This window comes from Sceloporus undulatus, chromosome 6, assembly GCF_019175285.1.
Source record: "Sceloporus undulatus isolate JIND9_A2432 ecotype Alabama chromosome 6, SceUnd_v1.1, whole genome shotgun sequence".
Classification (NCBI taxonomy): domain Eukaryota; kingdom Metazoa; phylum Chordata; class Lepidosauria; order Squamata; family Phrynosomatidae; genus Sceloporus; species Sceloporus undulatus.
This window is the reverse complement of record NC_056527.1, coordinates 42,717,732-42,742,870: the sequence shown is the minus strand read 5'-3', so window position 1 is coordinate 42,742,870 and position 25,139 is coordinate 42,717,732. Positions and strand designations below refer to the sequence as shown.

Here is a 25,139-nt window from a genome sequence, read left to right as displayed (position 1 = left end):
TCTGTAGCTGGTCTCTCTCCCACCCTCCACGTTTCTTCTTAAAAATACAAATACAAATAAAAATGATTGGGGAGGGGGGGGGGAGAAGGCTGTTTAGTAGCTTGGCTACGTGCAGAAAAAAAAGACCCTCCTCCAAAACATACTGTTTGGTAATGCTCACAATTGTATATGCATATGTATATGTGTGTTTATCTTCCAAACCTGCAGGTTAAGTGTGAGTGTGTGTATACATACATACGTGTGTGTGTGCAATATTACCAAATAGTATGTTTTGCAGGGGGGGGTCTTTTGTATACATATATACATATACATATATGTGTGTGTGTGTTTGTGTGTGTATCTGTATAAGTGTGTCCTTCTTCCAAACCTGCAGGTTAATTACGCATTTGTTCCAGCATTTATTAAGTCCACAACCCTGGGGTGAGCCTACTACTGGTATTACTGGAAAGAGAGGGTAGAGACAAGGCGTCTGGGAATGTGTGAGTTTGGGGTTTCTAGTAAAGGGCTCCTTTACTAGAAACCCCAAATCCCCATCTGGGCTTGCGATCTCCTCTTTCGACTCCTCGGTCGCGGCGGCGTGTGAAAGGAGAAGGGGCAGATTTCCCCCCCAAACCCTCGAAGGAGGGAGACAGACCTCTCTCTTGGATTTGACTTTTGCCTGCCAGCAGCCCCGCTCAGCTCTGAACTCAACGGCGCAGTATTATTTACAGTGAGCTCCCAAACTAAACACAATAGTATAATTTAACCTTTCCAGGCACTCGTAAATTTTTACTGCTGTGAAACACAGCGATGCAAATGAATATGCTCGTAGTTACTGACTTAATAACAACCCCGTTGGCTCCCGAGACAGTAACTCCTTGTGAAATATTTTATATATATATATATATATATATATAGCACGCCGTCTACGTTATTTTGCTTTTTTTATTGCTTCAATTATTGTATAATTTTATGTGAAGGTCTCCGATCGCAAGGAAGAGAATCTGTCTCCCCCCCACTCCACCCTTTTTTTAAAGGGTGGATCTCCCTTTCTTGGATTCCTCCCCCTTTCCCCCTTTCCCCCTTTTTTGCATAGAACACGGACTTTTAATGGGATGATTAATTATGATATAAAATAGTCCGCTCTTTCCAGGGTGATCATGCCAACCCACCCCTCCCTCCTCTCCTCTTCCCCAAACCCCCATCAAACCCTGGTCTTCCCATCTTCTTTGGGTCCCAATTAAAAGAAAAGTTTCCTGGTCTAACTCGACCCCAATACTCTCCCCCCACCTGATTCCTTTCTCATAAAAAGCATATGGGGATATATATATATATATATATATATATATATATATATATATAATGATGACTGGAAAACACTGACCCATTAATAGCCTGCGGACTGATTTATACTTTATTGTTCTGCTGCCTGGCCACGTGACACCCGGCAGCCAATGAGCTGACAGGCAGCCTTCAACTTATTAGGTGACTGTACTTCTTCGCCAGGACCAAGTTGTTACATGAAATCTGCAGTTTCATAATTTCACCGGGGCTTGCCTCTCTCTCTCTCTCTCTCTCTCCCTTTCTCTTTCTCTCTTTTATTCCTTTTTCTTCCCTCCTTCTTTCTCCCTCCCCTCCCTCCCCTCCATATCTCTCTTTCTTTCTGTCTCCCCTTTATTTTTTCCTCCCCTTCCTCTCCTCCTTCTCCTCCTCCTCTTCCTCCTCTCCCTCCTTCCTTTCGGGCTGGGCTCCGATGGCGATGACTTCTTCGGGGACGCTCAGCAACTACTACGTGGACACTTTCCTCCTCCACGAGAGCGAGGACCTGGTGGGGCCCTCCCGCTATGGGTCGGCCCCCTTGGGACAGCCGGCCCGGCAGGCCCCCTTGGGCGACCCCCACGCGGAGTTCACCCCCTGCAGCTTCCAGCCCAAGGCCTCGGTCTTCAGCGCCGCCTGGAGCTCCTCCGCCGTCCACCCTCCGAGCGCCAACCCGGTGCCCCCCTCCGCCGCCGCCGCCGCCGTCTACCACCCGCACCCCTACGTCCACCACCAGCCTCCCCTGGCAGCCCCCGACGGCAGGTACATGCGCTCGTGGCTGGAGCCTCTGCCGGGCTCCTTGTCCTTCCCCGGCTTGCCGGCCGCCCGGCCTTACGGCGGCGGCATTAAACCTGAACCGCTCCCGGCGGCCCGGCGGGGTGACTGTACCACCTTTGACCCGCACGCACTCTCCCTGACTGACTATGCTTGTGGTTCTCCTCCAGCTGAAAGGGATAGTAAGCAAGCCAACGACGGGGCCTTCGCGGAAAACAATGGGGAGAGCGAGGCCAACGGAGACAAACCCCAGCTCGACCCAAGTAAGTTGGCGGAGAGGGAAGGGTGGGTGGCTGGATGGCAGAAGGGATTGGGGGAGTTGTGGGGAGGGAAGGGGGGAAGGAAAGAAGTGGGGGGGAGGAAGGAAGGAAAAAAGAAAGGGAGGGAGGAGGGAGGGAGGAAGAAAGGAAGAGAGGAGGGAAGGAAGGAAAGAAGGAAAGAAGGAAGGAAGGAAGGAAGGAAGGAAGGAAGGAAGGAAGGAAGGAAGGAAAAAGAGGGGCGCCAGGAGGAAGGGGATCTACCCTCCCTCTTTATTCTGCCTTGGCTAGGCTAGGCTAGGCGTGATCCATTTTGAGCTATGCGGCAATGGCGATCGCTGGTGGGTGGGGGATGTCTCTCCAAGGAGCAGGAAAGTGCCTCCGCTGCAGCGGCTGTGGAGGGTGGGCCGGGCATCTCACAATACCCCCTCCTTCCTTGAGTATTTCGGATGACCAGGGGTCCTCTTTTTCCAGGACAGGTCCTCCATTTCAGGCTTCTGCCCAGGAGGCATTCCCAAAGGTCCTCCATTTCGAGCAGGACTAAGAACCATGAGTTTACATTTATATGAGTCTTTTAAAAGCTTTTATTTGACCATGTCCTCAATTTTGAGGTGCCTTGTCCTCCTTTGCAGTTAGTCACCTTGTATTTAGTGGCATGAGCCTTCTCCCTAGGCAGAGGTGGACTGGGCCTGGCAGAATGGTGCCTGATTTTTTTTTGGGGGGGTGCCTGTCTTTCTCCCAGCTTCAGCTGCCTTGCCCTCCTTGGTGACAGTGTGTCGGGGAGGTGCGTCACGCAGCGACAAGCCTCAGCTATAAAGAGAGCTAGTTAGGGAAGGGGCGAGTGGGAGCTGTTATGGGGAGGGGGTAGAGAAAGAGAAGAGGCTGGGAGGGAGATGATGAAGGTCCTAAAGAACCCAAGTTTCTCCGCAGAGAGGGCTGGAGAAACAAACAAAACATTGGAGGTGAATCTGATCCCTTTTGTGACGAAGGGGTTTAAGTTAGGAAAGCCAAGAGCGACACACAACTGTTGGAGGAGTGGCACTTGTGGGGGGGAGGGAGGGAGAAGGAGGGACAGACATTCCTTCCTTAACTTCCCTTTTGGTTGGTTTGATTTCCCCCCCTTAAAAATAGTATTCCACTCTCACCGGCAATGCAGATTAATAAGCAGTCAGGGAAGCAACCAAAGCAGCAAAGAAGGATCTCATCACACAAACACACATTAATGTAAATCAGGTTCCTCAGAAAGCCAGGGGTTTTCTTCAGCTCCCTTGTAACATGTGAAGCGGTGGGTGGGTGGGAGTGTGTCCTCTTCTCCCCTAAACTGAGACAGTTAGTGACATCGGAGGCTGTCAAGGGCTGAAAAGGGGATCAGATCCCATTGGGACCTCTTCCTCTCTCTTTTAAAAACTGGGGGGGGGTGTGGGGTGACAAGTCGAGGGGTTGCTCTGAGAAGACAGAAATCACTAAAGACTAACTTCAGATCATCACTATGAAGGAAAGAGAGCGAGAGAGAGAGAGAGATATGGAGGTGACCCATGGGAGGGTGTATTATTGCAAGTAGTTCTGCTTGACCTCCCCATGTGTCCCTATTCTGGTCCATTGTTGACTGCCATTCCTGTCTGTCCAAATGAAAGGAATGTCGTAAAACACCAATATTAGGGCACCTAGGAGGAGGAGGAGGAGGAGGAGGAGGAGGCGAAATTGTCCCAGGCGGTGTTGCTGTTGTAAGTTGTAATGGTGTTTGTGGTTGTGTTGGTGCTTCGTTCCCAGCCTCCCTGAGCTCCAACCTCTGGCCTTCTTCCCTTGCAGACAACCCGGCTGCCAACTGGCTGCACGCGCGCTCCACTCGGAAGAAACGCTGCCCTTACACCAAGCACCAAACCCTGGAGTTGGAGAAGGAGTTCCTGTTCAACATGTATCTCACCAGGGACCGACGGTATGAGGTGGCCCGGCTCTTGAATTTAACCGAGAGACAAGTCAAAATCTGGTTCCAGAACCGGAGGATGAAGATGAAGAAAATCAACAAAGACCGAGCCAAGGAGGACTGACCAGGGCAGCTCCCTCCTGCCTGAAACCAGAGGAAAATATTCCTTTTTTGCCCCCTTCCTCCCTTCCACCCCGACGACGCGACACAACTTAACTCTTCCATCTTCCTCATGAGACTCTAGTGTCCAGGCCTCGCCTTACACCTCTTTTTTATTTTAAATACTTTCATCTTTTTAAAAGTTTGTTTGGTTTTGGGTGGCTTTTTGTGTTTGTTTTGTCCTTGGCCAAATCAGCTCTTGAATGTACCTCGCCAGCGTGCAGGGAAATAAATGGCTGGGACCCGGTGCTATTATTGAAGAGGTACCACGAATTTAAATATACCTATAGATAGATATGTGAACGTTTGTAAAAAGAAAAGAAAAACAAAGGGGGGAGGCATTAACGCGAAAAAAGCTGATGTTGTTGGCTTTGTCTAAATCTACCTGTCCTTCTGGAAAGAAAGAAAGAAAGAAAGAAAGAAAGAAAGAAAGAAAGAAAAGAAAAGAAAACTACCTTTTTGTAATGCACAATTCTGTATGGACTGTATAGGTTAGTGGAAGTAGTTAATTTTATTTGCTTTTTGCGCGGCAGCAGAGAGAGAGAGATCTGCTTTTAAATACTTGAACACTGTGTTTTTATTGTGGTAATTATGTTTTGTGACTCGGTTTTTATTTTGTTGTTTTGTTTTTTGTGCTTGGGTGCTGTATCCGATGTGGTCGTGTAAGCTAGGATTCAATTTGAACTCAGGTTGTTTATTATAAAGGTTGCATAGAGTATAGCTCTGTAGTGTACAAGTCTTCCCTTTTCCCTCCCCGAACTCCATCTTTAGCTAGATAACCTTGGATTGCAGTGAGTGCAGGGACACAACCCACAATTGTGCAGGGACACAATCCCTTCTTCCAATGCTATAAATCCATATATATATATATATATATATATATGGATATATTGATATCGATGAGGTACCTTGTTCCCCGATATATGGATATATATAGGGCTTATGGATCCTTTGACCCATTTCCTTTCGAACAAATCATTTAAACCACCATTTAAACCACGCACATTTGATCTATATATATATATATATAGTACATTCTTCGTCAGTTGTATATATATAAATAAAATAAAATAAATAAATATAATCTATATATTAAAGAAAAGAATCCCTTAATCTTCAGACTAGCTTGAATATTGTTTTGCACCCGGGAACAGGAGCTATACCTATATGTGGAAAGTAAAAATAGAAACTAAAAGGAAATAAAGGTAACTACCTATGGTTTACGTTTAATCAAATCCTTTGATTCTTATTGTAATGAAGTTTTAATTTTATTGATAATAAATTATACGCTCTAAAAGTAATAAAAATAAAAACAAACAAACCCACCACCCCAACCTTTGGTTATTGTAGATTTGTATCGATTATTAAAATAAAAATGGCAAAAAAAGAAATTTTATCCTTGGAAGTTATGTTTGTGCAGAAGCTACACTGTGTATTTTGCAATAGTTACCTCATGGCCTACTGACCAAAATAGTTGTGTCCGAATGATATTTAACTTTTTTTGCTAAATAAAAATATATATTGATTCTTTTATATACATATATATATATATTGTGCTGTTTAAGATTATTAAGTGGAAGTGGTGCCACCAAAACCCGGCCAAGAGATAAAGGCGTCTCTCTTGGAAAGCAACCACAGATCTAACCTTGATCCCAAACACAGTTACTGGGATCCCCTATTGGTTTTAATGGGAGTTACTTCCATGCAGCTATGCTTTGGAGATAGTTGCCCAGATATGGATTTGAGTGGTACTTTGACCAAGGAAATAGTGAGGCTGGTTTTCTTGACCTGCTATGAAGGCGGTTATCAATCCGTTATAGAATCGGATCCTGAAAAACCGAACAGTAATAGATGTTCGGGATAACATTATTTATTCCATTATGGATGCAGCGGAGGGCTTTTAAAAATAAACACTGAGGCAAAAATATTGGTGAGAAAAACATGGTAAGCTTCAGACCTGTTTTAAAAACACAACCAAAAATGAATTGGCTTCCACAGTGATCAAAACTGATGGTATGAAATGTCAGTCCTTAAATTGATATAGAAAGCCTCCTCATTATGAACAATGCCCAGCTTGCTTTCTCTGGCTCCAGTGTTTTCTAGCCAGCAAAATAAATGTGTTTCATGGTTGTGGTTTTGATTTGCTTTTTTGTTTTGTTTTTGGAAGGCAGCTAAGTCTGGATGCACATCTGACAACACCAGCCGCCATGTTTTGTTTTGTGTTGCTTTTAAAAAGAGCACTTTGATTTTGTTCTTCTTCTTCTACTTGTGGTTGCTTTGAGTCGGGTTTTCTGAAATGGGGCTGTTTTAGGAGGGGGCGGAGTGGCTGGCGATGCTGGGAAATAAACCGGCCTTTTACCCAACAAATCCAGGGAAATGCACTCTTTGGGGGTGAAAGGGTTGGTGGAAGCTGAGGAAGAACAAAAGGAACCCGGGGAAGTCAGTCCTGCCAGTGAGAGAGGAGTCTGGCCTCCAAGAAAACACCATTTTGAGCAGAGGTGGGTTATTTAGGGGGTGGGTTGGCTCTTTCTGCACAAGACCCACTTGTCTTTTCCCCCTTCTTCTTCTTCTGCAACTTCTGCAGAATGAATGACCTGGTTTATATTAAAAGCCTGGAGAAAAGAACAGCAACACCCACCACTTTTGCAGGCAGCTAACAAGTCTTGGCTGAAGATGCCGAGCCATAGAGTGCCATAAAAGAAAATGACGGCTGTAACCGTTTATGGGGTGTAAAAATGCTGGAGGGTTTTTTTAAAGGCAAGGACTGCGAGGGGCTCCGGCTTTACAAAAGTTGGACTCTCCAGGAGGAAAGGAGTGTTTGTTTGGGGGGCTCTTTTCTGCTTCGTAAAGAAACCTAGCAAGAGGTGTTCAATTAGTAAAAAGAAAAGGAAGGGAGGGAGAAAAAAGAAACAGTTTTTTGTCTACTTAAAATTTAAAAAGAAAGAGGAAAGGGGATTTTATTTTCTTGGAGGGGGGGTATAAGGGAGGGCTCTAATTGATGCCTGTCCCAGTGGTTTTGGATGTTGGGACGCCCTCTGTTGTTGTTGCAGACGGTGGGGACTTCAAAGAACCTGGCATTAGAAGCGCCTAATAAACGGCGGGTCTGCAAACTGTCTGGAATGCGGCCCTTAATGAGTTTACAACTGTCCAGCCACAATTAAGATCCTCGACAAAAGCCCCTTTCATTTGTTTTGTCTGGCTGTTTCAGATAAAGCAAGGTCTGCGGAAATAGCTAGCTTTTATGAGCCCCTCTCTTTCCTCTGAAATGTAGGCTGGAGATTGGAGGGGGGGGGGGAGTTTGCCGCTGGAGCCTTTTCTATAATTGCTACTGCATGGAAAAGAGGAGTATTGGGGAGCCTTTGCAGTGTATGTGCCCCCTTTACCACGTTTGTGAGATTCCTGCGCCCGATTTTATGGCTTGCAATGGCCAGAACTCGACAGCAGATGGCACTGTTGGTCCATGAAAACAAAGGCCGTTCCGCCATGAAGCCAAAGGGACAGATTCTAAAATGTCGACTTATAGGACTAGTACATGCGGTTTAGAAATGGGTGGTTTGATTTCAACAAAGGAGAAAATCAATGGAGATATATAGATATAGATATAGATATAGATATAGATGGCTTTCTATTGCATATCTAGTCAGGGTATATTGTAAATAACCCATGTGTAATTTAATTGTTTAATTGACATGCATCACTGTGTGTCTATGTAAGCACTTGATTATATTAGAATCATAGAATTGGGTATCATTTGTAATGGGGGTGGGTGGGTAAAAGTACTGAACCCCGATCCTCAGACAGCAATTTCAAGCTTGTGGTTATACGAGCATATATGGTGAGGATAACTAGACAGATAGGTATCCATCTATCCATCTCTCTGCAGTATCTATATCAGATGAATGCATGCTGTACATTGTGCAAAACTTGTTCATCTGCTGCGGTTGTTGTGTGCCTTCAAGTCGCTTTTTATTGATGACAACACTAAAGTGAAACTATCACTGGCTTTTAAAAAAAGCAGGTTTGGTTCAGAGGTGGTTTGTCTTTCTGAGGCTGAGAGACTGTGACTTGCCTAAAGTCACCTAATGGCTGACTGGCAATTTCTAACCCTGGTCTCCACAGACATAGTCCAGTGTTCAAACCCCTGGCTTTCTACAGCACATCTAGTGAGGTTATATTGTAAATAACCCATGTGTAATTTAATCAGCTAATTAACATGCATAGCGGTAAGCGCCTAAAAACAAACATTTATATTAGCTGATTTGATGGCTGAGAGGCACAGGTCCCTGGCATAAGTGCTGTTGAACACAATGGGATTTACTTCCAAGCTGACTGCACAAGACTACATTGGAAAGGTGCAAAGCTAGGCATGTTTACTATGCGGCGTTTGATGTTGCCTATGCCCCAAGGGTTGTGTGCATTGAATAAAGCACCTTAGCGCTTACTCATGGGCGACTCTACTGCTGGGGTTCTTAGGCCCCTTGGAACCCCGATATTATTTCTGGACAGTTTTAAAAGCAATTCAAGTATAGGTTTTTTAAAAGAATGAAAACAAAACCACAGCACAAGTGCTCCTCCTTATAACAAAACTGGCAAAGATCAGTAAAACTAATGCCTTTGTTAGGAATTGCCTTCCCCTTCAGAGCCAGTGTCGTGTAATTAATGGTATTTATACCTTGCACTTCAGCCGTAAAGGCTCTCAGAGCAGCTTACAATTATTATATTTAATAAGACTATTAAATTGTAAGCCTATCCTCAGGCTTACAATCTAAAAAAGACACTACACAAAAGGAGAAGGGAATGATGGTGGTGAAGGGGATCAGGTCCAGTGGTTCTTTTCTCCCTCTGAGGCCTGGACCAAGGCAGATGGACTGGAAGGAGGGCCAGTCTTCTTTCCCTGGATCCCTGTTTAGCCATGGATGGACACTCACTGGGTGAACATGCACAAGTCACACTCTCTCAGCCTCAGGGGGAGGCAAAGGCAAACCGGCTCTGAACAAACCTTGCCAAGAAAACCCCATAATAGGATCGCCTTAGGGTCACCATAAGCCAGAAACGACTTGAAGAGATACAACAACAACAACAACAACACCTTCCCCCTTCCGCAATGCAAGCAGGCCAGCTTTCCAGAGGCAAGGAACATGCACAGTCCTATTAAGGGGAACATTGCCTGGTCCTCCTCAAAGGTACTCCCTTCCCCAGCTTATGAGGACCGACTGTCTAAATGCGACCCAGACCATTTTTTGGAAACGATTCCCTTCCTACCCAGACCAAACGGAGGCTATCCGAATGAAGTGGCTACTAAGGCTGCGATTATTATTATGTTTTTAATCTGAGTTTTATTTACCGGGGCCCGAAATTCTTCAGCAGATGTCTGCAATGCAATAAAAGGCTCCGCTGGCTTCCTGCTCCGGGGTTTCGGCTCCGTGGGACTCGGTTTAATTATATTGTGCAGATGCTCGGAGTCTGAGGCACCACGGGACTTTAAGATGCCTCTGCGAATCCATCCTGGAACTCTTCCTTGATCTTTATTTACGGTTCCTCTGATCAAAAATTAATATCTCTTTGGCTGGCTCCATTCATTCTCATGTGACTCAATATATACACAAGCATCTATCCCGAAGGTAGAGGAATGGGATGGAAGCTGGGTTGTTGCTGCTTTTCCCCCCCTTTCCTTTTTAGTAATTGGCTTTCTAAACGGCTACCGGCCTGAATGTGATGCATCAAAATTAAAGAGTCAAGAAAAATAATATGGTTAATGGAGACATACCAAGAGAGTGAGCCTCATTCAGCAAAAAGGAAAAGGATGTGTAGCGATCAAATCGATGTCTGCATTGGAGAAGGGATTAATTTTAAATCTTAACTAGGGAGAGAGGAAGGGAGAGCCAAAAACATCATAGTCTCAGTTTTAAGAACAAAGTAAAAATGATTGAAAACTATGCATAGGGTGGAGCTCACCTGTGTTTAATATATCTCTCTATAAGGACATCGAATATATATGAACGGATTAGGATTCCATAATAGGCTTTTAATGCAATTCTTGCTTTGAGGGTGTGCTTGTGGCGCTTTGAATATAACCTAGTGATGCTTTTAATACATCTCACTGAAATTATCCTCAGCCCATTTAGCCATACTAAAATGCAAAAGCCGGTTAAGGAACCCATATAACCTCTTTGACTGGATAGTTAAAGGCCTATTTTAAAAAATAACCATAATAATGTTGTTTTGTAATTTTTGTACAAACCATTAAAAACTCTAGGAAGAAAAATCAAAACAAAATACGTCCATCTGGTAACATTTTATTAAAAAGCTAGAGTATTATTGAAGGAAGTGTGTTTTAATGGGTAAGGTGTCTTGGGATGGGATTCGAGCTCCTTCGGTTGGCTTTTGCTTTTTAAATCCTATCAAGTAAATTACGTGTTAAACATACAATAATTTCAAATGCACGGTTATTGAACTGGGATGGAGAACACAGGCGTCCATTAAATCAAAATAGCATAAATGTTCATTGTCGGAGGGTTAAATGGCCTTCTCCTGTTATGAAGGGCTAAACCATGTTTCCTATTATGATTATACTGGAAGTGGGAATCTTTATTTTGCCATTCGGATATTGCTGGGAAGGTAAACCCTGGTGTGCTGGATTTTGTAACTTTAGTGGAAAACTTACAAAGAAAGATCTTATGGCTGCAAGAAGTAACATTAGGGAAAGAGTGGCTCCTTTTGGCTTAAAAACGTGATCCAAACAGAACTGAAGGGCTAACAGGTTTTAAGAACCAGGGATTGATCCTACAAAGAAGAGAATTCAGACCTCGGCCTCAAATGCAGTTGCACTTAAAGGTGCCTCTGAAGGACTCATTTATGAGATCCTGTCTTGCCTTACCAGTGCCCAAGTCTAGACTGTGGGTTGTGTTTAGTGTTACTTTCTTCTTGCATCTTGCTATGGAGCCACCAGAGAAGCCATTTATTGGTCCAATGCCGTCTAATTCGGCCTCTTTGATCTCCATCGCCTGGCAGGTTCCACTCTTTCTTCTCTTCCACTTCTTAGGCCAATCTCTTCCTCTCAAGAGATGTTTAATTTGGGGGAGAAAAAATGATATAGGGGGTATTTGATTCCCTGATTTCCCTGGGTTCCAGTATTTTCCAACATTTTGCTCCCTTTGAATAGCTTTCCTAAGGATTAGTCTGGTAGGAAAGGAAACAAGAGATGTTTCTCTTAACGCCCAGAACAGAAAACGCTTCCACTTGCAAAGAAGTCCCTTTAAACCATTATTATGATTATTACTGATATAGGCATATGATAGTAAGGAGACTATGCCATTTGACAGCCCCATTTGTACAGGGCTCCCTGTAGGTCTCTTCCCGGGTATGCTACATATACAGATACATATGCATATACGTGTGTGTGTGTGTGTGTGTGTGTATGAATTGTATATGTTGTTATTGTGTATGTTCTTATGTACTGCTCTTTTGTGGAAAAGGTGTTATAAATAAACATTATCCTTATTATTATTATTATTATTATTATTATTATTATGGTATTGCCCTGCAAATAATTAAGGCCTTATCAATTACACTTTCCTGCTTGTGAAGGACAGAAACCCCTTCCTCCTTTGGTGGAAAGGGCATTATTATTATTATTATTATTATTACTACTACGATATTACCCTGCAAATAAGAATTAAGGCCCCACCAATGACACTTTCCTTCAGAGGAACGCCCTCGTCTGAAGGTGGATATAAATAAACATCATCATCATCATCATCATCATCATTATGGTATTGCCCTGCAAATAAGAATCAAGGCCTCACCAATTACACTTCCCTTCAGCCCCTACATTTCTAAGAGAGAATGAAAACCCGTTCACATCTACATATTTGCTATGTCCTCATTCCTTTAGTAACTTTGCCTGACCTTTTTCTTTTGGATGCCTACAGTTTATTTCTAAATCCCCAACTGATTTCCCTCCCCCCTTCAGTGCTAGAAATTTAGGGACTGGTGGAAAATGTAATTGGTGGGGCCTTAATTCTTATTTTCAGGGCAATACCTTAATAATAATAATAATAATAATAATAATAATATCATTGAGAGGGCCAGAATGCTTATTTGGGTGGCAATACTCCCATTTTGACACACACACACACACACACACACACACAAATATTGCCCACACCCCCCATTTCTCCTCACTGAACCCTTTCCCCATAACTTTCCCGTGCGAAATATCTCCAAAAGCACAACTTGGAACAAGTGGGAGCCTCTTTGTACAACACAGGATACCAAACTCTATAATTTAAGAGGGAGAATTTCCGGGGGTAATTCCATTGTCTTCCTTCCCGTTTATGATGTGCAATATAAACAGGGCAGTAAAAGCTGTCTTTCCCAAAACTCCCCTCGTCTGAAGGACGGAAACTCAATTTTACGATCGTTTCAAGGCAGAGTCCGGCCGTAACCTCCTCAATGGATCCGGGCTCCTTATTGTGGGGCTGAGCCTTTTACAAAGGCAGAGGAAGGCTCTGGGGGGGTGGGTTGGGGAGGGGGGAAACGCCTTACCCTCGCCATCACAACCCCAAAGAAGGCTACGTATTTACTGTCGGAGAGGGGAAAAGAGAACTAAAATGGGAAGAGGAGGAATGGGAACCGGGTCCAAAATGGACCCCAAGACTCCTTCATCCTCACTGCAAGAGTTTCAGATTTAAAGAAAACAGGTGCTGAAAGACCTTTTGTTTTATTGTTGCTCCCTCCATCCACATTGTGTGTGTGTGTGTGTGTGTAGGTCTACATGTGTGTTTGTGCACATGAAATCACGAAGTGTGCAAATCTCATGCACCTGGAAAGACCTTGCTAGCTGCAAAGAAGAACAACAGGAATAAACACAGCAACCAAGATCTTTTGATCTAATCTTTCTTGGAAGCAGAGGATCTGGAAGAATGAGACACCCGTCCTCGCCCTTTTCTTTTGAACAGAGGCGCTGAAAGACGTCTGCCTTAACAGTCCTATTTGGGAACTTGTAGACATCCCGGTTTTGCTTCTCTCCTTCTTATTTTTTAAAAAGGCAGAGCAATTATCAACACGAGGAGTAAAGGATGTGTGTGCAAAACAGCATTTCTTTAATAAACCTTCACTCATCCCGCCTGAAGTGATTAGTCCTTCTGGCACGCCAATCTCTTCATAAATCTCGGAACAAATTAGGAAAGCTCCTGTATAAGCAATTACTCCACATATAGACAGAAATGAAATGTTTCTCTGGTAGGTATGTAGGGTGGCGGCGGTGAGTGAAAAAGCAAAAGCCACACATGATTTTGCAAGATGGTTCTCACTTCTTCTAGACCTAGAGCTATACCTATTGACAGATAAAAAAGGCAGATAGGTGCTTGTGAACTCGTGAGTATACACTCACACATGACTGCACATCAAAGGAGACAGAGAATGCGTGATTTCAGTTTTATTGCTCTGGGATATTTTTATAGGCCCAGTTTTATATCTAGGTGTTCGTTGTAATTTCCCTTGGCCAGATCCCATCCTTCTTCCCACCCTCAGACTATGGAAGACCCACAAAGTTACAAATAATATGAAAAATGATAGAATTCAAAGATATAGCCGGGTTAGTCTGTAGAATCAGACCTTGTAGCACCTTTGAGACTCACTGAAAGAAAGAAGTTGGCAGCGTGAGCTTTTGTAGATTTCAGTCTACTTCCGCAGATGCATTTAAATGCATCTGAGAAAGTAGACTGAAATCTACAAAAGCCCATGCTGCCAATTTCTTTCTTTCAGTTGCATCTGAGGAAGTAGACTGAGGTCCAGGAAAGCTCATGCTGCCATCTTCTTTCTTTCAGTGAGTCTCAAAGGTGCTACAAGATTTCTCTCCGTAATTAAAAATGATGGAAAATGAGCAATGTATTATTAATACGTGGGAAGGCAGAATCGAGTGGGTAGGGGGATTTCCTCCCCTCACACTCAGGACTGTACAGAAAGTATTATTGGGGAGGGTAAATTATATATCTATATCTATATCTATCTATCTATCTATCTACACACACACACATACACACACACACACACACATACACACACACACACACTTAAAAAGGAGGAGAAGGAGGGAGAGAGAAACAGAAGACAGAAAGCAACCTTTCGGTCTGCAAAGAGGGGGCTTAAATTTTCCAACGGAAGCCCAAGCTTCGCTGGGTGCATTTAGTCCGAACCTCCTCCATCCATCCCTCCGAGGCAGCGGCAGCTTGAACCGGGCAAAGCCTGCTTCGCCTTTCCCTCTCCCTCTCCCTCTCCCTCTCCCTGGCATCGGTGTGCTCCTCTTCCCCGTCCATGATAGGACCTTCTGCGCTCCCCCTGGTCTCTGCCACCACCTGTGATGCAGGAGGAGATTGGAGGACGGGGTCATATGACGCGGTCACGTGGTGGAGGCAGCTTCTTTTTCCAAAAAAGAAAATGGGGTTTGGTGTAAATCTGGGGGTGTAATGTTATCATATATCACGCTACCTCGTAAAACCGACACCGAAGCCTACCGGACAACAAATCACCGGTCAAAATTATGAGCTCTTCGTATTATGTGAACGCTCTTTTTAGCAAATATACGACGGGGGCTGCTTCCCTCTTCCAAAATGCGGAGCCGACGTCTTGCTCCTTCGCGCCAGGCTCCCAGCGAAGCGGATATGGACCCGGGGCCGGCGCCTTCGCCTCCTCTATGCCCGCCTTGTACAATGTGAACAGTAGCCTCTACCAGAACCCTTTCTCCTCGGGGTACAGCCTGGGCTCGGACGCCTACAACCTCCACTGCTCCTCTTTTGACCAGAACATCCCCGTCCTCTGCAACGACTTAACCAAAGCCAGCTGCGAGAAAGGCGAGGAGGGCAACCTGCACAGCAGCCAGGCGGAGAGCAGTTTCCGCATCTACCCCTGGATGAGATCTTCAGGTATGAGGAAGCCGATTTGGAGACCGGTTTGGGGATGGAAGGAGGGGGGGAAAGAGAGAGAGAGAGAGAGAGAAGGAAGGAGTGGTGGGGAAGAGAAGGACTGCAACTCCTGGCAGGCGGAGGATCAATGCGGAAGAGCAGCAGGCAAAGGTCCATGCAAGGAAGAAAAGAGGGAGAGAGAGAGAAATAAAGAGAGAGAGAGAGAGAGAGAGAGACTGGGAACGCGCCTGCCTCTCTTCTGTTTTTAATTAGAACCGAGGCGCCATTGCCTGCAGAGCCCGTGGCATTGTATGTAAATGAGCCCCATAAAACTTTTTATTGCCCAATTAATGGGTTCTAGCCTCGTAAATTTATTTAACTCCACTTTTGTTAGGGAACGGGTGCCTTTGGGGTGGATTTCTTCTCCCCCCCCCTTAATTTTTAATCTTCCCTCCTCTATGGAAGGAACGGTGGGAGAAGGTGTCCCGGAGAGGGGTGCTCACCCCCCTCAAAAAAATGACATCTCCTCCACATAGCTCTGGATGGGAGGGATGGGAGAGATACATTGGGAAGGGAGGAAGGGAGAAGGAGAAAAGAGAAGCAGAGGGGATTTGGAGCTGTCTGAGACGACCTCCGGATCTACTGTTCAGGGACTGAGGAAAAATGTGTGACATTCTTTCATTTTTATGTCATTAAAAAAAAATCTTTGTCCAGAAGGCTGTAGTCCGGTAGAGAAAGAAAGAGTTCTCCGGTGAAGCCAAAGCTGTGTTTTCTGTATTGGCTAGAATAGATGTAAACATGGTGTTTTAACTGAGAGGAACTAGAGCCCTGAGTACCCATCCTCCTCTTCCATGAGGATCTGGAATGTGAAACAGGACCCTATAGAAGCCCTCTCCATTACTTTCCCTTCTTCCTTAGGTATTATTATTATTAGTAGTAGTAGTATTAGTATTAGTATGGGTTGTAACAGAATGTCCTGCCTCCTCTTTCTTTCTTTCTTTTTGTTTTTGTTTGGGGGCACTTCAGCCAAGCTAAGGCTATAATCCTAGACACACTGAGCTTAATGAAACCTGTCTTACTTTCAAGGTGACTCCAAGTCTTCTACCTGAAACTACATCCCACTGAATTCAATGAGCTGAGAAGCATAGAGCTGTACTGGAGAGGGGCATTTGCAACCCACTGCATGCTATCCTGGGTGTCATTTTTTTTTTTAACTCAGTGGGACTTATTCTTCAGGAGACCTCTAAAAGAGTGTAAATAAACCCTGTGAGGAGAGCTAAGGGGTTATATCTTTTTTAAAAATGCCTTGGTGGTGAGGGTGGGATGCAGCGGATGGGAAGTGCTGAAGGTTTTGTTTGCAAATTCCAAGCATTGCTCAGCTAGAGGTTTCATTTCCTGGTTCTTGAACTGCGGTTATACATCTTTCTGTCTCTCTCCTTTTTCTCACACCATCCAGGTCCGGATCGGAAGCGAGGCCGCCAGACTTATACTCGTTACCAAACCCTGGAGCTGGAGAAAGAGTTCCACTTCAACCGCTACCTGACCCGCCGGCGGCGGATAGAGATTGCTCACGCTCTCTGCTTGACAGAGAGGCAGATCAAAATCTGGTTCCAGAACCGACGCATGAAGTGGAAGAAGGAGCATAAAGAAGAAAACCCCAATGGTGGTGGAGGTGGCGGAGGTGAAGGTGGTGGTGGTGTTTGGTGGCCCAACACTAATACTGTCGCCCCCTCCGCCCCCAACGACAGCACATCCATAGCAGCCGCAGCCTCTGTGGAGAAGCAGAGGAGGAGGAGAGAGAGGAAGAAGAGGAGGGAGGAAGGGAATAACCCCTTTGGGGTGCCCCACTCCCTGGGCAGGCTCCCTGTTCTTCTGTATGCACGTGGCTGTTGTAAAAAATCCCTCTCTCTCTCCCTAAAAAAATATACCATGAAAAATACAAGAGACCTTATAATGACCACATAGGAGGGGGTGGGGGGGAGGAGAGAATAAGATTGAGGTGAGAGTGAGTTCCCTTTCTCTGCCTCAGAAAACCATCCTAGAACACCATGCTCTGGGAACTAGAAGTAAGTTCTCCACAGACCCTACTACGCTGCCCTGCCTGTTTGGCTTTGGCCGCCCAAACCTGTTGTAATTTTTTTTGTGACTAGATAGCTAGAAGATTTACTGGTATTTGTGACAGGAGAAAACATACACTATATATATAGATATAGTATTATATAATATATAGCCTGTATATCACACACACACATATACATGCATACATGCTCATATATATATATATATATATATAATGAGAGGATGTCTCTACTTGCACACGAAAGGTGTGGGGGAATGAAGCCCACAACAGGTACCTTCTTAGATTTACTACCTGATATATATTGTTCCAATCAATCCCAAAGGGATAAGTGCATTAGGTTCAGACTCAAACTACCTAATTGACGCTTGTTTTCCAGCTCCTACTGTGTTTTTGTTTGTTTGTGGTTCCTTCAAATAACCTGGAAAAGGGTGGGAGGGAGGGGGGAGAAATCCTTAGAAAAAGAGCTACAAAGTGCATAAACCACTACACTCGATACCAGTGTTCTCTACTACCTATTTTCAAGACTACCTATTCTCCAGCTTCCCTACCTATCTCCCAAACGATACTGTATTTTGTTATGAAGGGGGAAAGGGGGAAGACGTATTGATGTGATTGTTCTTGTGGACTGAAAGCCTAGAGAAGGAGGCATCAAAGGGAAAAGCCAGGCCTCCTTAGCTCTGATATAGTATTTCGCGTGGAGTATTGCTAAGTAATTTAGGTTTCTTTTTTAAAATAAAATAAAATTAAATAATTATTTTATTCCAGGCTAAGCGGAAACCCAGTATTGCTGCAATGTAGGCGGTCTTCACAAGTCTTCGTAGTCTGAATTTCTCCGGAATCGGGGTGATTGTACAAAGCGACCTCGTCTCTTTTGTATTTAGGTTCCTGGTGTCTGTTGTGTTTCATTTTAATTGTTTTTAAAATAAAAATATCCGATGATTGTATGCAAATGTAAGCAACAAACAGAGGAACGAGAGAGAGAGAATTTAAGGAAGCGGTCTCAACTTGGTGCCCTCCCATTTTTCCTTCTTCCTATGTCCCAAAATAAACTAGGTATTAAAACACCAATAAGGTAACTACATTTTACACATTAGAACGAAACTTGGGCTTCTTGTTGTCCTGCAACTCATTTTTTTTATTATAACAACCATTTTCCTAATCTGATCCAGATTAGGCTCTACCATCCAGTTTGCAAATCCATGCCATAAATAATTTGTTAGTCTTTTATGGTGTGCCACAAGACTCTTTGTTGTTGTACTCAACTTTGCCAGCATGATGCAATGGGTCCGTTTTATGTTTTTGTTTTTTGTTTCTTAAGAGACACACCTCTGTAGAAATCAATTCCACCTCGCTACTTTGGACTACACTTTATTCATAAACTGTACATTACAACCCGCTGTGTTCATTGTGAACATTGAGGTATTTCTGTGGAAATTGGGGTGCAGCCCCGGGCGGGAAAAGAAGAGTTCGGGAATTCTCTATGGAGGTTCTTTCCATGTATGGCTCCCCTTCAATGTGTTTTATGTTATCAGAAATAAAAGAAAAAAATGCTTGTTGTCAATGGATCTTCTTCTCTTTGTGTGTATGTGTTACACCCACACAAAACCTGCACAACTTCTGAGCAAAATAAATAAGGAACCCCCCAACAGCTACCAAAGATATTCCTTAATTTTGCTGCTGCTGATATTTGGACAGTAAAGCCTGTTTTTCCAATTCGCTCAGAAGATTAACCTCAATGAGGAGCTTTTAAAAGGACCAGTGAATATTGCGACAAAAAAAAGAAAAACACCAGCCCTTTCCCAAGGGGAGGCTTCTCCCTGGAGTAATAAAGCAAAAGGGTTGTGATTTTGCTGAATCTAAGTGGCCTCTTTGGTTAGAAATGAGACCCGCACTTAATTCCCCAGTAAATCCAATTGTGTTCTAAGAGATTTACTTGGAGCGCGGATAGGACTGCGGTCTTGGAAAGGAGACGAAATGAGATGCTTGTTTGGTTTTAGCAGCCCTTTGCAAGGCTTTCTCGGAAATCCGCATTTAGGAGGGAGAATGAGAGAGTCCCAATATTACATTTGTCGGATTAAATTCCCTACATTCCCGAACAGAGGTGGGTTAAGGCACACCAGTATAGGCCGCATTGGCCGAATAAGAATAATAAAAAGAGTATTGTAACATGTACACAAACCACAACCCGGGAATGCTTCCAAAATCTTTCCCAACCAAGATTTTCTTATTTTTCAACCAAGATGGGAGGAAGGGCGGATAAACCACACTAGAACTGGTTGGTTTCAGGATGAAATTGTAATGACCAGTGTGTAAAGATAACATAGGTAGTATGGGGGGGTAAGGGCAGGTTTCTTTTGCTCTGTGGGTAAATGTCTCGGTTTACTACGAGGTGGAGAGAGAGAGAGAGAGAGAAGAGGCACAGACAGAGAAAGCACAGTCCAAACTGTGGGTCCTTTAAAAAAAAAAGCATCTAGGGTAAAATGGCGCCTCTCTAAGTCCTGCCTCTTTCTTAGTGATGAGGAAAGAGGGCCATATCCGTTGTTGTTTATGAAAATTTACAACTTTGCAATACAACTTTATGAGTGGTTCCGTTCTCCATGGTTGCCGGTGGTTCATGTGGATGGTAACCGTGAACAGAACTTTTTTATAATTTCCCTGGCGAGAATAGAGCTGCATTCTTTTGCTCAGCTCCGTCCTGCTTCGGATCTCTCTGGCTTTTCAGTCCTCTTCTCCAACCCCCCCCCCCAACCCAACCCACCCCCGACAGCCAGCCAGCCAGCCAGCCACCCCCTGGCTTTCATTTGTCCTTTGTAAGTCAATAGAGCCGAAGACGGGTATGGAGGTTCAGTCCAGGCGGTCCCAGGACACAGGTCTTGGATGGCAGTCTCCAGCCTCCGCCGCCGCCGCCGCCGCCGAAGTGTGGATATTGGATTCAAAGCACTGGAGTGGCAGATTTTCAACTCGCAACCTGGCTTTCCTGCTTTCTGGCACCAAAAGGAGGGCGATTCGTCTCCGGCTGCAGCCAAAGGACAGCTGTCAAAGGAAGCAAGGGGTTCATCCGAGCCAGACCTGGAGGTGAGAAAAGCCGAGGAGACCATATGAATGAAACGGCGAACCTTGGCATAGATACAGGCTGGGATGGATATAAAACAACCCTCTCTGGAAGCAAGACATATATACATACATGCATATGAATGTGTGCTTATGTGGTTTATGTGTCTATATAATATATATATATATATATATGGATCTATATAGCTGTAGAATATTGAAACCATTCTTACTCTACACACACACATGATACATATGTGTGTCTGTCTATAATCTATATATTATATATATATACATACTACACACACACACATATAGTATACATGTGTGTGTGTGTGAGTAGATAGAATGGTTTCAATATTCTACAGCTAATATAGATCCATCATCACTATATTTGCGTTTGTGTTGTAGTAGAATGGTATTTGCTAATATTTTCGCTAATATAGATCCATCTCCCTCCATCCATATAGAATACGATGTTTATATATGGATGGATGGATAGATAGACTGACTTGACTAGATAGATAGACAGATATACACGTAAGCATATACACTCAGTATGTATGTGTATATATTGTGTAGATATCCATCAGCCCCCATCCCCTACACAGGGGAAACCTTAGCTTGCTGGACTTCGCCGCTTGCCTAACAAAACAGAGGAACCTTCTTCTAATGAGTTTATAGCTATCTCATCTTAACCCTGGTTAAAATGTATTTGATTGACAATAGCTGGCATGTTAGGCGAGGGTGGATTTTTAATTTTTTAAAAAAAGAAACCTTCAATTAATGCTGCCTTCTTAGAATCACAGAATTTGAATGCTTATAATGTCCATACCTATTGCGTCGTAGGTGTAATTTGTAGGATTTCTTTACTTAAAAGATCTTTATTTTTATTTATTTTTAAATTTGTCTATTGAGGTGATGGATGTAAAGAACTGGACAGCACATCGCGTTGTGTATGTGTGTTTTAAAGGTCAGGGAATGATTGATTCCCATAACATCAGTTTGTGTCTCGGACTGGTTAATCTTCACATGTGCGTGGTATAATGTTGTCACTGATGCTACTTAATGACTGGGTATATATTATGGCCTTTTAAAAATCTGGATTGAGCTTTATTCATTAATGATGTTGAAGGCTGAACTGCATTAAGAGCTTAAAATATGGCTCTTCTTTTTTTTTCCTCCAGAGGGGAGAATAGATTAAGAATTAACAACATGTGCTTTAAAAGAAAATTAAAAAAGAATGTGGATGAATTAGAAAGGTATTTTCGTGTAGCCGCCGTTTCGTGTGATCCATCCATTTTGTGTGCTACTTTTTTTGCAAATGGTTTCCTAGGACGAAGGTCTGGGCGCTACCTTAAATTATTCCCATATATATTATTCCCATCCTGTTTGTTAAGATGCGATTTTTGTGATGCTTTGGTCCATAAGCGATGGGGTTTCCCCCTTTTCTCCTCCGTGCTGTAAAGAATTGTGTGTGCATTGCATTGCAGTATCTGCTTGACTGCAACTGCAGTGAATGTCGGGTTATTTATGGCCAATCGGGACGGGGCTCAGTGCTGCCTCTCTGTGGCCGACGGCGGAACTGGGCGCAGGAGGGTCAGCCGCCGGGGTAGAAATAAATAAATACAACCCGCGGGTGGTTTACCACTGGAAAAAACAAAAAAACCCACAACAACAAACAGTAACAAAATAAAGCTGGTTTTAATTGGCCTTCCCATAACCCTTTCCGATGGTGTCAAGATTTAAAAGTTATGTGGGGGAGACATGGGGGGGGGTGAGGAAGAGCCATTTCTCTTCGAACCAGTGTTTTATATGGAATTGAATGCAAAGTCGGGCAGCTGGAAGACCCTCGGCTCCTTAATACTTTCACTCTAAACAATGGATCGTGAGGACTTGTTTGGATTAGCGGCGGCTGGTGGAGAAACGTGGTTGTCTGTTATCCCTGAACACGAGTAGGATTTGCAAGTGGGTTTATACCTTCGGAGAAGGGAGCTTTTTAGCTTAAGAGGGGAGCTGCCCTCTGCACCTGTCTTCTAACTTGTTTGCCTTATGGATTCGGATGAGTTTGATTTATGGTTTGGATGAAGGAAAGCCAGGGTTGGTTGTGGGGGAAGTGAGGGGGAAAGGAAAGCAATGGGGCGGGTGGGTTGGAAATAGTGGTGATGGGGGACGCTTCCTATTTAAAGTGGTTCCATACATTTGGATCCGTAGATGCTGGTATTTGGATAGAATTCGGGAGCTATTCCATGGTTTGCTTTGAAATGGACCTTGCTTCAGAGTAAGAACACTGTCTAAGGGAGTTGGTCTGGATTCATTTAGGGATGAAGTCTTGGGGGAAGTTTCTGTGGGCTCAAACTAGCAACCAAACAAAAACTACCCAGGTTTACTGTAAACAGCTTTAGGTATTATTTTAAGGTTTTTATGGCATTTGGAAAGTCGGAAGGGTTTCGTCCAGCGCTTGTGGTGTTTTCCTCACTATGTATCGGATTTCATTCCTGTTTCTCAGTTACAACTTTTAAAATAGGTCGAACAGAATGTTTTTCTTCCTTCTAGGTTTATATTGACAGGCGCTTTTCTGCCGTGTCAGTGTTTGCTAGCATTTATATGATGGTTAGAGAGTGTAATCTGACTGCCTAAAACGAATTTCGTGGCTAGCTAAACTATGAAAGTGCTGGCAATGGGATTGGAAAAAAGTTACCTCTAACTTCAACCTTAGGACTTTCCTCCTTTTAGGTTTCAATACCGCTGGTGGTGTTTATCATTGGTAGCTTTTAAAACTTTCCCTTGCCTTGGTCTCAGACATCTCAGGAAAGTGATTTGTTTTTTGCTTTCAGGAATGGTTCCTCTCCTATTTTTTTGCATCTATATCCCTCGCCGCCCAATACTCTCAATTGCCTTATAGGTAACCTTTTGAAGGGAGAGATTGGCGGATCCCTTACGTGGAGGGATCATTGTTGGAGGCAATCGAGACTCCGTGTGAAAGAGACACAAACAATGCCCACAATTAGAAAATTGGGGAGGAGAGGGAAGAGAGAAGAAAGACTCGCGGATTTTTTTAACCGGCTGCTGTTTTATAGATACCGCAATCACACTCCGGAAATGAAACATGCCAGTTTACAAGAGGCACACAACCTGGCAGCTTTCAGGCCTATGCGAGCCATTATTATAAAGCTCCCATTCATAAGACTAAAAATAGAAGCTTTCAAAGGCCTCAGGCCTGGAGGGAAGTGTGAAAAGTTGCCTGAACAATTGGCAGAAAGAAAGGCCGAGACTCAATCCTGTGCACATTTTGTTGGGAGTAAGACCCAATTCTCTTTGAACACACACAGAATGTTAAAGATTTTGGATCTTTCTGGCTTCTTCTAGTACTTTTCTCACTTCAGCCCTACATCTAGAATCCTATTCTCTCATTATGAAATTATTTCCCCAATTGGAAACAACACAAGACCCCTTCCCTGTCCGAGGATGAAGGCCACAACAATGATGAAAAAGTGCTTAAATAACTGCTCCCTCTTTATGAATGGTTGGCAAAAGCTTTGATTTGAGGGGCTTCGCATTGTGTTTTCACCGAATTCAGGCACCAGAAGTGTACATGTCTTACTGTTGAAGAATAGAAATTAACAGACATATGGCAGGTTTTTATTTTCCTGGGACAATTTGGTCTCTTTGAAAGCAGCTGAGAATTGCCTTCCTCTTTATTGGGATTCCTTGGAAGTACATTCTTCCCCAATAAAGGAGCAGAGGTAATACCAAGCGCCACAACAGTGTGGAGGGACTTCCTGTCTGGTTCCTGATCTATCGATTATACAATCTAGTTCAACCTTAGGCTATGCCCCAGAGGGGACACAACTTAGCCCTGGGACGGGTTTTTAAAAGGAAACAAACATATCCAGAGTTCGGTTCCGATTTTGCTTGATCCAGGAAAATAAGCTCGGTTCGCTCATTACACTGTGAGGGAATCCTTTTCCCGATTTCTCATAGGACTCTTGTATACTTTCCCTTGAATCAGGCCTGGGAGGGCAATGGATGCGTTGGCGAGAGGGCAGTTGAAAGAGTTGCTATTGTTTTGTTTTTTAAAATCCGAACTCAGAATATCCTACGGGTCTGAATTTAAAAAAAAAAAGTCCCTATTAAAAAAAAGCAACAATAACGGTCAACAGCTTCTTAGAGCACCAACCAGTACTTGTTTTGTTTTCCTGTGGTGTGTGTAGGTACGGGGAGGTGAAGGGTTGGGGTCGGGTGTGGATGATGAGGCTGGGAAGCTGGGGGTTTGGTATGCTGGTGGACCACTTTAGGAAGGGATTTCTGGGGTTGCCTTCCAGGTGCGACCTCCTCTCTGGGTGCCTCAGTCCTCAATGACCAGTGATCCTCCCTTGATTTATTGACATATTTCCATGTGCATCGAACAGCTCCCCCTTCCTTCCTGCACACACACACACACAACACACACCCACAGACTAATTCTTCTCAAGGAATGGCCCTATTCCAATCTGACCCCCCTTCCCTGGCCCTCCCTTTGGCCACAGTGGGAGGTGGCTAGGGGGCGAGAGCCCATCCATCTGCCGGGCGGCGGAGACGGCGACTGAGGCGGGGGACGGCGGCGGCTGGAGGGGGGGGGTGTTTGTTGTAACTTTGCTGCCTCGGTGGCGGTGGGGGTCCCAGGGGAGAAGGCCTCCGCCGCTCTCCCATTG

The 25,139-nt window shown here is 44.2% G+C and overlaps 2 protein-coding genes across 2 annotated transcripts; both read left to right on the top strand.

Moving 5' to 3' along the window:
• The first annotated feature begins 833 nt into the window (after window positions 1–833).
• Window positions 834–5,389, top strand: HOXA9 (homeobox A9). The gene is made up of 2 exons (XM_042471182.1): window positions 834–2,333; window positions 4,137–5,389. Exons 1-2 carry the CDS (start codon window positions 1,733–1,735, stop codon window positions 4,373–4,375), a joined length of 840 nt encoding a protein of 279 aa, XP_042327116.1. The 5' UTR covers window positions 834–1,732; the 3' UTR covers window positions 4,376–5,389.
• Window positions 5,390–14,508: 9,119 nt separating this feature from the next.
• HOXA7 (homeobox A7) lies at window positions 14,509–25,034 on the top strand. Its single transcript, XM_042472126.1, has 3 exons — window positions 14,509–15,335; window positions 16,771–17,012; window positions 24,975–25,034. The coding sequence occupies exons 1-3, from the start codon at window positions 14,954–14,956 to the stop codon at window positions 25,032–25,034; spliced, it is 684 nt and encodes a 227-aa protein (XP_042328060.1). The 5' UTR covers window positions 14,509–14,953.
• Window positions 25,035–25,139: the final 105 nt, after the last annotated feature.

Bases quoted from the DNA above. Each gene is read 5' to 3' on its own strand.
- HOXA9 (XM_042471182.1), top strand. From the start codon at position 1,733: ATGGCGATGACTTCTTCGGGGACGCTCAGCAACTACTACGTGGACACT. The intron at 2,334-4,136 runs GTAAGTTGGCGG...CTTCCCTTGCAG, and splicing joins CAAACCCCAGCTCGACCCAA to ACAACCCGGCTGCCAACTGG.
- HOXA7 (XM_042472126.1), top strand. From the start codon at position 14,954: ATGAGCTCTTCGTATTATGTGAACGCTCTTTTTAGCAAATATACGACG. The intron at 15,336-16,770 runs GTATGAGGAAGC...CACACCATCCAG, and splicing joins CCCCTGGATGAGATCTTCAG to GTCCGGATCGGAAGCGAGGC. The intron at 17,013-24,974 runs GTTTGGTGGCCC...CTTTGGCCACAG, and splicing joins GAGGTGAAGGTGGTGGTGGT to TGGGAGGTGGCTAGGGGGCG.